Genomic DNA, 15,114 nt, shown 5'->3' with positions numbered 1-15,114 from the left:
ACTTACTGGATTCAAATGTATCTTCCTTCGACTTTAGTCTGGTCTTAAAACAAATTGTGGCATTTATGCATATTGTTTTTCTTTTATTTATCTGACAATTTTGTTGTTGGATATTGATGCTTTTGGGTGTAAATTGCATGGAAACATTTACTTCAGCCACATCACGAGACCTTAACAAAAACACAAGGAGAGAAAGTGCCCTGAGAATAATAGCAGCAACTTTTTTTAACTTAAGAATGAACATACAAATAGTGCAACATTCAATATTAAAATACTCATATGTGACTGTCTAGACAAGTAATTAACTATACACTCTCTATATAGTACCAGTAAACAACAAATTACAGAGAAAATGGCCACAGGGTTTCTCCATAGTGCTGTACTTGTTTGAGAACAGATATCAGGTGAAAGGAAATATTCTCAAAAGCATTTAAGCAACTCTATAGAGCCAGTTCAATTTTAAGAGACTGAAGGCCCAGACCCATCCTCAAGGGTATCCACAGATGAACATATTACATAAGCCGGAGAGTAGTGTGCCATCTCTTAGGCTGTGGGTAGATAAACAGGCTGAGATTCACTACCAATTTGCTTCACTTTAATTCCCCTTTGCCCCTGTCCCTGCAAAGCATTCCTGCCTCTTCCTTTACGCTGGCTCAGCTCCCTTTTGGCCTTGAGACAGAGTATGCCAGCATACTAAACCAGCAGAAAATTCAGCTGGCAAAATACCTTTCTTCACATTTGTGATCTAAACAATGCAGTGAAGGGGCATCTCACTGCATTCACATGTGGAACTTTTAGAAAGACAAACTACCAGTTGAAGGTGAGGAGAAGCTGGCAGCTTGAGGATGGTAGCAAGACCTGACAAACTTGATCACCTAGCAGGTGAGTTAGGTGGAACAGCAGGACAGGGAAAGCAACGAGCTGGCTTAGCAATTGGCTTACCAGAGAGAAATCATTTGTGTGCTTTGGAAATGAGGGATTACATGTTACCTTATTTCTCTTACTGGTATTTTTCTGTTCTCCCTTAAAAAGTATATTGTTCATTATGTCATCTGACTCATGCTCTTTTGTAAAGAAAATGAATTCACTGTTAATCAGAAAGTTTAGTTAAATTTTTCCAATATTTTCTGCAGGGAGTCAAGCTAGACATTTCTTATTAGGAAGTCAGATGAGTTTTCTTAGTGACCCCTTTGTATTTGAACCTGTCCTTGATATTGCTATTAAGATAATATGCAATATAGTGTGAAAAAGAGAAGACTTAAGGGTTTTTTCTATTTTACCCACTACCACAGGAGGAATCAGTTTCTATTTTGAATATGGTCTAGAAGGACAAGGTCTTCATACTAGGCTAACAAGGTTTGTAAAACATTCCTGTATTCATTACTCTTATCCATTAAGTCTTATATTCGTTCCTCCAGAAAGACATGAAAATATGAAGATTCACAGCCAGTGTCAAAGCATGAGATGAAAACACTATCCTCACAACCGTCCAAACAGTAGTACATGCACGTCACACCGGTATCCCGAGACAAATGGTTATTTTCTGGCCAGATAGCTGCTGTGAGTATCCGTACCAGAAGAGGGCAGCCCCACCAAGGCCTCCAATGGTGACATCGATCAGCCCGTCATCGTTTAAATCCATTTCTCCATGCACAGACTGGCCAAAAAATTTCACTTTTTCCCCATCTCCACCTGATGCAATACGCTGTGAAAAGCATTAAGAGGTTTATGCAGTGCATATTGAAAGATAACAACATTCAAGCTGTATTTGTTGGCAGTTAGATGGCTTTTAAGACTCTTTAAATGTATTAAATTTTCATTACAATATTCCTAAAATGATTACCATGGTGATCAACACACTACAGATTTTCAGAATTGCAAAATATCTACTTTTCTGACTGTACAGAACATGTCAGAAGGTTTCTAATAAAAAGATGCAAATATAGTTTCTAACAATATTAGAGTCAAATTTGGTTAAATCAGTATGAGTTTAAAAAAGAAGCTGTCATAACAGGTCAAGTCACAGTTTGATACTACGCTGGGAAGACACGGGAAAACAGGATTTGTACTACATACACTTACAGCAGCTGCCAATCTGTAAAGTTTTACTTCATACCTGTGAATATTTTTTACTGATTGTGTTGCCACGGCCATGATAAATATAAACAGCTCCCCGATGATCATCCTCTAGGGGAGAACCTATTACAATGTCATTATATCCATCAAGGTTGAGATCCCTCACTGCAGCAATCGCAGTCCCAAAGCGTGCACCGCAAGGCTCATTCTTAAGGACTTTGCAGGTGTCCTGTTTTAATGGTGAACAGCATGTTTGCTTTAAAGGTTCGAGACTCATCTGATATTCAAACTTCGTCTGTGAAAGAACAGATTTAGAGTTTGTGGATTTCCATCATCATTTTAGCAATGCAGGCTTTTAAGAGCTCCTGTCCAGAAGACAAACTGATTAATTAAATTAAACAATTACATCCTATTCCTAGTCATTGACTGCACTGTAGAAACTGTGATTCTGTAACTATAATAAATGTTCTTTCTGAGCAGTGGGTGGGAAAGACATTCTTGCTCCCTCTCTTTCTACATCTAGATGCTTCTGCATATTTCTTGAAGTTAGAGGTTCACAGGAAAGTACAGTATCATAACAATATTTGGATGTTTAAAAGCTGTTGGATGTACGGGGTTTAACTCTAAGTTGGTAAGCAAGTCACAAGGATACTGGAGCACACACTTTTAGGATGGATGAGCCCTACTGTTCCCTAATCCATGAAAGCAAAAAGAAGATGTGAAAGAAAATTAATCCTATAAATTTGCATCTATGCCATATTGTAGCTGACAGGATACAGGGCTTATCTATAGAATATACTCCTGTATTGTGCTTGCATGGCAAGGTTTTGGTGGCAGGGGGGTGCTCCAGGGGCAGCTTCTGTGAGAAGCTGCTGGAAGCTTCCCCTATGTCTGACAGAGCCAATGCCAGCTGGCTCTAAGATGGCCAAGGCCGAACCCATCAACAACGGTGGTAGCGCCTCTGGGAGAACAGATTTAAGAAGGGAAAAAAAGTTGCTGTGGCACAAAACCTGCAGTCGGAAAGAGGAGTGAGCACATGTGAGAGAAACAACCCTGCAGACCCCCAGGTCAGTGAAGAAGGAGGGGGAGGAGGTGCTCCAGGTGCCGGAGCAGAGATTCCCCTGCAGCCCGTGGGGAAGACCCTGGTGAGGCAGGCTGTCCCCCTGCAGCCCAGGGAGGTCCACGGTGGAGCAGATATCCACCTGCAGCCCGTGGGGGACCCCATGCCAGAGCAGGTGGATGCCCGAAGGAGGCTGTGACCCCGTGGGAAGCCCATGCTGGAGCAGGCTCCTGGCAGGACCTGTGGACCCATGGAGAGAGGAGCCCATGCTGAAGCAGATTTTCTGGCAGGACTTGTGACCCCACAGGGGACCCACGCTGGAGCAGTCTGTGCCTGAAGGACTGCAGCCTGTGGAAGGGACCCACGCTGGAGCAGTTTGTGAAGGACTGTCTCCCGTGGGAGGGACCCCACGCTGGAGCAGGGGAAGCGTGTGAAGAGTCCTCCCCCTGAGGAGGAAGGAGCGGCAGAGACAATGTGTGATGAACCGACCCCAGCCCCCATTCTGTGTCCCCCTGTACTGCTGGGGGGAGGAGGTAGAGAATTTAGGAGTGAAATTGAGCCTGGGAAGAAGGGAGGGGTGGAGGGAAGGTGTTTTAAGATTTGGTTTTATTTCTCATTACCCTACTCTGATTGGATTGGTAATAAATTAAATTAAGTCAAGCCTGTTTTGCCTGTGATGGTAATTGATGAGTGATCTCTCCCTGTCCTTATCTTGACCCACAAGCCTTTTGTTGTGTTTTCTCTTCCCTGTCCAGCTGAGGGAAGGAGTGATAAAGTGGCTTTGCTGGGCACCTGGAGTCCAGCCAGGGTCAACACACCACAACTCCATTAGAAAAAAATCTGACAAAACAAGAGTTTGAGAAGAAAGTTCAAAAATAACCTGTATTATGCTCTCAGTTGTCAAAATCATGTTTCTCTGTTTTCAACAGGCCATCTTCCCCCCACTCAAATTATCATATTTCTTTAAAATCAGGATATGAATACAGTAAGGAGCATGTTCTGTTCCTGGTCAATAAGCATCATCCTTACCTTGTTCAGACTATAAACATATACTTTCCCTTGCTCCTCTTTTTCAGTTCCCATATACATAGGAGCTCCAACAAGAAGGAGGTCTGTAAATGAGTCCCTATTGATGTCGATTGTGGTAATAACACCCCCAAAGTACGAACCAATCTGCAGGAAAACATAAGGTATAAATCAGAGACAGAGTCAGCAACATCATGCAACATTTCCTATGCAGATACCTGTTTCATGGTTGCTTACAACAATGCCAAATGTTAACCATTAGGCAGAAATTTTCTTTGGTACCTAGAAGATTTTTTTGGTCTGTTTGCCTTTGAAGCTTGCTGTTTTAGGGTTGGTTGTCAGATTTTTTTATTTAAGAATGGTCCATTCGACTTTCAGCTCTCCTGAGTTTGAAAGGTACAAATGGTGCCTTCTACCTGCTAAGGGAAGTAGGACCTCTTAAGAGAGCATTTGAATAGAAGTGTCTTGGGGAAGCTAGTTTTTTCTTCAGTCCCAACAATAATACATAGAAGGAGCAAAATCAATGGTTTTAGGCTTGCCAGGGGAAAAAGGTAGGATGGTGGACAAAAGCTCCAAGACAACACAGTGCAGGCAGTCTCCAAAATTCCCAAGTTGCTGCTAAATGCAGAGGAACAAGTTCTACACAAAGAATTAGATACATTCATGGGCTGGGTACAAGGTGTTGGATTTATCTGCTTACATTCACTTCACAGCTAAGGTAGGCACCCTGCATTTCCTTTACACTCAACGTGAGAAGCAGTCTCTTCTAGTGCAAGATGCACCTCATCTCCCAGAAGATGCTTCAAGTAGACAAGATCCCTCAAACCTTAAAAATGCCTACTTTCCTTCATTTACTCTAAAGTATTGATTAGCTGAGTTGCAGACATCAGCTATAAGTGAAAAATTAGGTAACCTGAATTCTCCTGAAAGAAGCTTGTACTGCAGCCTGGGGAGACCTGAGTAGGCAGGTCTTTCAACCCTCATATGTCCATAATATTACACTACTATCTTTAATTATGTGATTACATGTTGGGTTTTTCCTGCAGGAACAGCTCTCAGTGAGCTGCTACTCCATATAAAAAGCAGCTATTTAATATTTCATGCTATCCCAGCTGATGCTCTTGCACAGAACCCTCCTTGTCACACCTGTTTCCTCTCAGTGACAAACCCCTTCCACTCAGCAGACAGTGAAAATTTCAAGTACCAGAGATGGCTACAACCACTTTGACACTGGTGAAGGTTAACCCTCAAAGAGAAAATTTCCAAGGGTCTCTGACTACTGTAGAGTCCACTTTCCATACTATAACAGAGCATCTACCTAACCTTTCCTTGCTTACAGTTCCTAACCTGATCTTGCTTACAGTTCCCGGTTTCATTTGCTCTTCTGATGCAGAGTTCTCATTTGAAATCATTATTTCTATTTCTCATGCCATATTCCTCTCATATGTTAATCACGAATGCATACTTACTTGTTCTCCATTTAATCTCTGAAGTACTTGTACCTCTTTTCCTTCCATTTTATAAATGATAACTTGGCCAGTGTGATTGTATCGTGGCTGTCCTGCTATGTACAGTACACCTCCAGGTGTCAATGCTGAATTCACAGTGTATCCTAGGAAGCAGAAAAGAAGTCAAGATGCAGTACACAATGCATCAAAAATAGTTGCTGCAATTCAAAGCCTTTTTAAGACTTATTCTACAACTAGATGTTTAGCCCTACTTATGCTAGAGAATAATAGCAGATTTAGTTAAAAGGGCTGGATGTGTATTTGCCTACTGCCTCAGAGCCATGAACACCACTGTGTTAAACCTGTTCACAGGCTGGTGAGTCATGTTCACTGTGCCATTCTTGCATGGTGTAAGAATATGATGGTACTGATGAAATAACTCGTGAATAGTTGGTTGAAAAGCTACTTTCAAAGAACAGTTGTTACTGGTTCACTGTCAAACTGATGGAGTCTTCCAAATGTGATTCTGGGAGCATTTTGAACTTAGCTCTGTTTAATATTAACAACAATTTAACAACTTGGGTGAAGGAAGACTTAAAAAATTTGGAGATGAATCAGACCTGTGGCAGGGTTGCAAGTATTATGGAGGATAGAATCTAAATTTAAAATGACTTTACTAAATTTGAGATATATAAAAAATAGATAATGGCATTATGCAAAGAAGACAGTGTATTTAGGGTAAAAAAAAGAAATTATTCTAGTGTTGACTCTTCATCAGTGAAAATATGGCTTAAATGAGATAACAGAGCAAACTGAACCATGAGGTGTAGAAAGCAAAACCCAGAGGAGAGAGCAAGGCCACTGATGCTTTTTGGTAGTAAAGGCTGAGAGAAAAACAATAGCCTGTCAATATGCAAAACATTATTATAAAAAAGATAGTGATAAACTGTTGTTCTTGTCCATTGAATGACAGAAATCAGCTTAATTTTAAGCAAAGATTTAGGCTGAATATCGGATAAAACTTTTTAACTATCAAGGCATAGAAAAACTTGTTAAAAATACTAGAGGAATCTGTGAAATCTTCTCTGAACAGATTAGACATGTCTATTGGGGAAAGTCTAGAGATACTTAGCTCTGTTAGTGTTTCGACTAGTTTATTGATTGTATAAGTGGTAACTATTTTTTTGGTTTTTTAAACAAGAAAATCATACAGTAGACATGTCCATACATTATAAATTTTCCCAGGCTCCTAGAACATAAGATAATATTCTGTAAGATACTCTTTGTGAATGAGATTTGAGAGAGGTCTTGTAGCATTTGTCAAAAAGTGTTATAAGATAGGCTGTTTTTCTTACCTAGATAGGCTGCCAGGGGTTCGTTTTTTTCTGAAAGCCTGTCACGAAAAGTGTCATTAGTTGGCATTGAAAAACCACTGTCCTTCACCATGAGCACCGTGCCATTCCAGTCAAATGCTCCAACTGCTCCAAGCATGATCCAATCCTTATGCAGAGAAAAACAAAAAGCCTGTTTTCTGTGTGAATCATCTTTAGATGTTCATTGATCATGACATATTTGGGTAATGCTTTCTATATACTTGGTATTCAGCCCTGCTTTTCCTACTATAGTGTGGCCCCTACAATCATATTACGTCTGCCACTTTTTGTTAAAAATGCACCCGACTTAAAAAAAAAGGGGGTGGGGGCATTAAAAAAAAAAAAAAGAGGAAAAGCAGCAGAGTAAAACACAGCTCCTACAACTTCAGCCCACCATTCCAGGCCAAACAGAAAGACAAAAGAGATTTTGCAAAGCTAATCAGAAAATACAACACTTAAATGCATTTCCTGGACAAAGTTTCAGAAACTTGAACCTTTCACGGTTGAATCTGAGTCTTGTATATTGTGCAAGAACCTTTTGTCAATGAGAAATGGTTTGCTGACCTTTCTTGCCTAAAGGCATGAATGCAGCCTTCTAGATAAGACAGACACCACAGACCCTGAGTCTGCCAATGCACCAAGACCCACTTCTGAAATGAGATTCTGATAATAGCAGGTCAGTTGTTTGTGAACTTCAAGAATATGCTCTACCAAATAGGTAATCTTATAAATAATCATCACGCTCCCTAGCAGGATAATACTTGTTTCTAAGGTATGATACAGCATCTGAAGCATCACGTGTAATGTACTGCAGAGAGTGAAAAAGAACAGAGAGTACTTCTGCAATAAAGTATTTATGTTAAATCATACTGAAGGTCTTTTATTCTCTTGTTTACTAGTGATATACTGAGCTGTATACAAAGCCATGCTGAAGGTATTCCTATGTATGTCAGTTCTTCTTGGGTTGCTTGGTGTTTGTTCAGTTACTCTCCTATTGTGCTTGTTTCCACTGTCACTACTTTTTTGTATCTTTAAACCTTAACTCTTCCCAGTTCTTTTGATCTCATGTTAAATTTTAATTTCATTTGCATACACTGAGCAGCTCATCACAATGGATACATTTTGATTTTTCAAGAATAGATACAATACTCAGGGAGTGATTTTCTGCTAATACAAATACACAGGGATCCCAATTTAATATAAATTTACCCCCTGAGAACTGAGGTATTCAGTGTGTTAACAGAACTAAGAATATGTTGTGCTACTAACAACACAGATCATACCCATGACAAAAATATCCTTTTTATATATCTTCTGTCTCAATTTCACCAATACAGCACAATATCAGTTTATACATTAATATTTAGAGACAACAGTTTTATAGTTCATAGAATCATAGAATGGTTTGGGTTGGAAAACCTTTAGATCATCATCAACCTTTAAAGATCATCTAGTCCAACCCCACTGCCATGGGGAGGGGCAGGGACCCCTTCCACTAGACCAGGTTGCTCAAAGTCCCATCCAACCTGACTTGAAACACTTCCAGGGATGGGGCATCCTCAACCTCTCTGGGCAACCTCTTCCAGTGTCTCACCACTCTCACCATAAAAAATTCCTTCCTTATATCCAATCTAAACCTACCCTTTTTCAGTTTAAAACCATTGCCCCTTGTCCTGTCACTATAGACCCTGGTAAAAAGTCTTTCTCTTTCTTAATGTGTTATAGATTATTATCCTGATAGAAAGTGCTATGGGAGCATTAAATTTAGAGTTCATGTGAAGAAGGTACTTACAATCTTAAGCTTTCATTGTTTATAATCATTCTTTACATATATTTTACAAAAAATATAACTGAATTACAGGAAACTCCAAGACTTTCAACAGCAAACAGGACCATACAAAGAATTCTGAAACACTTATTCCAAATTCATGCCATCAACAACAAAAATCTACTTTGAAAAAGAACTTCTATTTTCAAACATTTTGTTTACCTGAGAATAATGAGCACTGAAACCAGCCTGAGACATTTCCATTTCAAATGAGGCGGCCTGCTGGTCTGTTGTTGCTATTAAACAGAAAGAATTAAGTTCCAAAAATAAATTAGTTTCAAACTGAAAAAGTATCTAAATAGTGTAATGAAAATGCTCATACGATAGTAAAGGATAGCATAATTAACTACAATATTCAGTGAAAATAGTTGGCCGTAGATTTTTGTAATAAACACAGAAATTATGATCTGTGTTAAATGTTACCATTAAGTACAAGAGTTTCCATTTTAGGATCATGTCTCAGAACTTGTCCAACAAATATTTCTGGGCTAAAGCTGACCAGATTTGACCTCAGGCTGATGGTAAATATGTTTGGAATGTTTGATTAATATGGTTAAGCCATTTTCCACTTGAGCTAAGTGAACAATTAAACACCAGCCATGTAACCCCAGCCTTGTATTCAAGCAACTAAAAATTTGTAGAAGCTGGAGGAACTTTACATGAAAAACACTTGATGTTTGTATGAACCTTTGTGAAAAACAACATAGGAAAATCTCAGCTGTCCAATATTCATAAGCCTCAGGGAAGGGCTTGGGAACTATAAACTGCCCAGAGAGTTACATGAAAATCTTCCTGATTCTCTTAAGTGAATTTGAATAAAAAAGGTTCAGGTGATTTAGTACTAGTTTCCATATCTTGTCAGGTAGTCATACGCTAGTTACTAAACTCTAATGGACTGCTTTGCTCCCAGGTACCCTTGAAATATCATCAGAAAAGAGAAAGGCCTGTCTCTTCTTCTACTTAAAAGCAATACTCAAGGACTATTTGCCACCTTAAGTGGCCAAGTAAGGTAACTATATTCTACATATCGCTTCCTCCTTGAGAGAGAGATAAGGTAACGGGCAGCAGAGGGAAACTATGAAATCTGCTCTGATGCTTCTCCAGGAAGAGTTCACGATTTGCTACCAGCTGAGTGCTGAGGTGAACCTCCAACTTGTGTGAATGAAACTGAGGCATAGCAAGCCACGGCTGCATGAATTTCAGGCAGCTAGACTATTAAATAATACTGAACTTCTGATGCTCAGCAACTAAACCACAGAGGTTGCTCCCTGGGACATGAAGTCTTTGCTAATTTGGGGGATTTACAGCCAGTCATAAGAAGGAGACATGATCTCAAACACAAAATGTTTGGCACACAAACACAGGCTACCATATTTCATAAGATGTAGCTGCTTTGCTAAGTCTGAAAAAGTCCTTTTTAAGCATAAAACTCTTAAGTTGCACATTTGCTGATAAACAGTATTTTCATGCAGTAAAGGATGTTCTTTAATGAGCTGAGAAAGACGGGACTTTCACAGTCTGAGGCAGAGGACAATGCCAGTACTATTGGTGTGTGCAGCTCTGAATGCTGCTTAGATAACAGCCCTCAGTCTAACTTTCCATTGAGTTTGAAGCTGCCAGGCATCCTACAAAGGATATTTTGTGAAAAAACATTTGTGCCTGCCTACGAGTTGGATAAAACATAAAATTGCTGTTAAAACCAGAAGTCCATGCCCTGAGACACAGAGGAATATGAAAAAGATTATGTGTAAAAATCCACTGGGTGTCAAGTATGGGTTTTTGTTGGATTTGATTTTTCAACTCTCTCTCAATTTTCCTTTGCATTTTCAAAGGCCAAAACCAAAAAGAAAACAACAAATCCAAGGAAAAAGATCAAATGTACTACTATACTAGTAAGAGGCTATTTAGGTTGAGAATTTAAACAGATTCAGATACAGAATTCCAAGAATCAATGTTCCTGTGACCTCCATGTTATGCACAGAAGTTAATTCAGCTACAATCTATGGAGTGAATCCACATTGCACATATCCAATAAGCTGGACTGTCACCAGAAAGCTGGGTGGGACACAATTAATCTGCTTTTCACTGCTGCCACAAAAATGCATCCATGGACAGAGTTGCAAATCTAGAATAACTTCTGAAATGCTTTGGGAGGGGACAGGAAACCATCCCTGAAGAATCAAGAGAAACTGATTTAGTCAGCATCTTCTAGCTCAACCCATTGGAGCACCCCAACTTTTGACAAAAAGCTAAGATTCCATTTTAATTTTCTATGCTGATTCCCTTGCAGACAGATTATGTGATTTCTGGGACTTCACAGGTGGAGGAGGTGACATTTCATGTCTCATATCACAGGTGTCTTACATAGAAATCTTAGCACATCTCTGACTTCCTACTGGAAATCAAGAGGCCTTCTGAGTGTGGTGAAATTATCTAGCTTGTCTCTTATGCTGTGGATGAAAAGAATTTTCCACATTTTTCATTTAAAATACATGTTTTTTGTAATACAGCCAAGTCTGTATAAAATACAAATTGAAAATAAGGCAAATATATCAAGGCACAAATATCCTAACAGGTTATAATTGGTTTATGTTAAATAAAAAGTAATAATGTCCAAGAAGTAGATATTTATTACTGCACCTTTTGCAGAAAATTAAATCTGAATTCAATGAGTACTGCACAACTTGTTGATACTTAGAAGTACAATATGCTTAAAGTACCAAAATACTGAAGGACATGATGCGGAGGATTAGTCATCTCAAGAGCTGACCACCATATGAACAGATAACATTTATACAATTTAATATTTGGAGGCTGGGCTTTCATGTGACAGACAGGCACTACCTAATGGCTACTCACTGCTAAAAGGGACAAGGTGGAGCGTGACAAAATGAGACCGTCTCTTCCAGTGGCATCTGGTTGTTCAAAGGGTTGAGCTATGGCATGAAACCTTGAATTTGAGTACACAGATGTCCAGAAACTCAATGACGTTAGGTCTTATATCCTTCGTCTGTTGTCATGACTAGCAATTGATTAACATTTTATTCTATATCCATTATATTTAATAGGTGTAACTAACATTTTATTCTGTTAATGAAAGACAATTTTTCTCACTTTTCTAGAAGTACAAAGCACAAACTGAAGACTAAGTTTTCAATTTTTGTTTGAACAACTGTTTTTCTAGTAAAAGTGTATTCTTCTTAGTAAACAGCGACTTAACAAAAGAGCCCCCTATTCAATGAACTTTGAAGTACTAAGTGAGTTTAAGTAGGCTAAACTTTAGGCTTTAGAGAGATTAAATTCTCCTCAAACTAATCTGTTTCAAAAGTGAGGAAACAAAATCTTCCAGAAAGTAAAAAGATGAGAACAGATAAACTGGAAAAAAATATTTAGTAATAATCTGCTGAAAATAGTAATATTTGATCAAGGTAAATGGTACACTAAAAAACATAACCTAAATAAGTCTGAGAAAACCAGCTCCAATTTAAAAAACTTTAAAATACTCTCTCATATTTATACTATTTCTTGACATTCAAGTCAACATTGTCTTTTGTTTCAGCTGTAGACTACACTATTCCAGCTATTTGGTAAGTTGAGATGTTGAAAAAAATAGATGGATGTTTTCTTTGTATGACACAAATCCCTTCAGAGTTGGCCAGTGTAATTTATAACTAATAAACTGAGTCTTCTGTTACCAGTAGTGTGCTTGAAACAGAGATTTGGACAGCATTGCCTAATTTGGATGGGGAATGTAAGCAGACATTATGAGAGAATGACTTTTCTGTGCTAAAATCTGAGTATCGTGAATATTTCCAAAGGAAAAATGTATCTTGTCAACTCTATACACCAAGTCGATGTTAACTTGCATAGCAAAGTAATATGCTGTAACTAATAACGAACCCAAAAGAGAACCTAAAGGTATATAGGCAGACAAATATATTATCAGGGGGTAATCAGGATATTTTTACCTAAGGGAAAGCAACTTCATGTTTACCCCAGCTAAAACAGTAATGGTTATTTACCCTTTTAGGCTATTGTCTCCATAGGCTCTAACCCACCTGAATACATTTCACATTATTATCTATGTTTTTGATCTCTATTGTAAAATATTTTTATGATCAGCATGAAAAAAATACCTACATAATATGTTTTATGCAGCACAATACATTGCAAAGGAAGATAAAAGCAGGTGGTCTTCTATTTGCTTCAGTCATACTGCGGGCATGAAGTAAACTTTAAATGTCATACCTTCCAGGGCAAATATTCTCTCTCCAAGTGCTTCAACAATAGTTACAAGAGCTAATTCATCTGAGACATTGAAGAAATGCTTTTCAGTAGGCTTACTGGCAATTGATTTTATTTCCTCTACAAATTTCTCAGTACTTAAATTTCCTCTGCTGTAGCTGCCAAGAATCTAAAGAGAATTAATGAAAAAGAAGTCAAGGATACATTTTATAACCTGTTTTAAAAGACAGCATTGAGGCAGGTTGTCAGAGGATATTGGGAAATCATATCTAACCTTAATTTGTTCTGTTAAAACCTCCCTCAAATTGATTTGAAACCATTCTTTTCCAATGAGAGCAGACCTATATGAGGGCTCAAGTTTTTCTGAACATATCAACAAAAGCAAAGAAAGCAACTGTGTGGTGTAATGTCTGCTATGTGTCCTTTTTTTCCCTTCTTCACAAAATTCTAATGATCTATCTATGATTCTATGATTTGTTGAAGTAGGCCTTAATTTAGGAAAAAACCAACACAACAGCCCCCAAACCAGAATACACAATTGCACTGGCTTCTGCATAAATACCACCAGTTCTCCTCATAACATGGCATATAAGCAATTAATGATAAGTTGATTAGGCATAAAAGAATTCTTTTTAGTGTGCAGATTTGCCCTATAAATACATATAAGAATAATATTTGCATTAGGTATTAACAGCTCCATCACAGTAGATGACTTTAGATTTGGTTTGCAGTTTTAACACCACTGCTGTAAAAACTCAGCATGTCTCAGAACAAAATGACACGCTTCTCCAATTTGCAGACTGACAAGTATTTTTCACAGAAAAAAAAAGCACTCTATACACATAACTTGCTTTGAGATGGAAATAAATAACAAACTCCCATGTTCCAGCATTCCTGGACACTGGTGCAATTCAATTTTGGTTCTAGACAGGGATTTTATTGCTAAAAAATATTGCAGCTTCAAGGACAAATTTTTCTTTAATAATCTCTAGCTTTATGAGGGAAACCACTGAAAATTTGTGTGCTGCTGGATTCAACTTCTGTTTTATGTATTTCTTTAAATTAAAGCTAACATCTTTCTTGAAGTATGGTTCCATACCACCTCATTGTACCAAAACAAAGAAAGATAGGAACAGAGAAGCAACAATCCAAGGTACCTTCATAATTAATGATAGAAAACAGATGATTTGAGTATAGAGTACACAAATACAGTGGAGAGTTCACACTAAATCTATCATTAATGTTTCCATATTTCTCAATATGGGTTAACCTCCATCATGTTCATGCTCTCATTCAGCTACAAAGTTTGCTTAGCGTGAAAATGACTTTAGAATGTCAGCACACGGAACAGCCATAATAAACCTGGTTTTTGTTGATGGTTTGCATTTGCCTTTTTTTTTTTTTTTTAACGTAGGTAATGTGTCTCTCAAAATTGCTCAGAAGATTTGAACTAATCCACTCTGTTCAATATTGCCCTTAACAAAAAGCATTTGATTTTATACTGCCCCTCACACGTATTTCTCCTTTTTCTTCACACACACACATACCTGTCATCACTAGGAAGACAGATAGATTGCTTTTTCTTATGTGCTATAAAATCAGAAAGCAAATTTTTAATGTTTTTTTTCAGCTTCTTTCTTTTTTTCCTCTCTGAAATGATTATATTTCCATAAAGTTTCTGTGACATGAACTTTTTAAACAGAAATTACATTTGGAAGATGAAACATGCTTTTAAGATTCTGAATTTTCCCATTAAATTTCACTTACAGCAATAGCAAATCTCTGAATGTTTTCATCTTCACAATTATCAATCACTTCTTTTAATCTGTAGTTGTCATGTGATTCCCCATCAGTCACAATAACCATTACTTTCTGTACTCCTCTTCGCGCACCATGAGCCTCAGTAAAAGCCTCTTTCCTAAAGGGAGCATAAAACGTTTGGAGAAAGGCAATGTCAGCATTTAGCACATGCATTGTATTTGCATAGGCAACCATAAACTCAAAGACTTTATATTACCTAAGAAGCAGGAAAAGGAGATTAATATTAACCATGTGCAA

At 38.1% G+C, this 15,114-nt stretch overlaps 1 protein-coding gene across 1 annotated transcript in view; it reads right to left on the bottom strand.

Moving 5' to 3' along the window:
- Positions 1-15,114, bottom strand: part of ITGA1 (integrin, alpha 1) — a 72,640-nt gene that overhangs the window by 14,966 nt on the left and 42,560 nt on the right. Inside the window, exons 8-16 of the mRNA XM_010563535.1 lie at positions 14,824-14,974; positions 13,060-13,225; positions 8,974-9,047; positions 6,966-7,110; positions 5,632-5,774; positions 4,166-4,309; positions 2,117-2,371; positions 1,575-1,705; positions 7-170 (exon numbers count right to left, since the gene is read on the bottom strand). Of these exons, the coding sequence (XP_010561837.1) occupies positions 7-170; positions 1,575-1,705; positions 2,117-2,371; positions 4,166-4,309; positions 5,632-5,774; positions 6,966-7,110; positions 8,974-9,047; positions 13,060-13,225; positions 14,824-14,974 (1,373 nt within the window). The remainder of the gene's footprint in view (positions 1-6; positions 171-1,574; positions 1,706-2,116; positions 2,372-4,165; positions 4,310-5,631; positions 5,775-6,965; positions 7,111-8,973; positions 9,048-13,059; positions 13,226-14,823; positions 14,975-15,114) is intronic.

Source organism: Haliaeetus leucocephalus, unplaced genomic scaffold (assembly GCF_000737465.1).
Source record: "Haliaeetus leucocephalus isolate CR32 unplaced genomic scaffold, Haliaeetus_leucocephalus-4.0 Scaffold169, whole genome shotgun sequence".
In the NCBI taxonomy this organism is placed as follows: domain Eukaryota; kingdom Metazoa; phylum Chordata; class Aves; order Accipitriformes; family Accipitridae; genus Haliaeetus; species Haliaeetus leucocephalus.
Note: the sequence above shows the minus strand (reverse complement) of the source record. Positions and strands in the feature narration are given on the sequence as shown.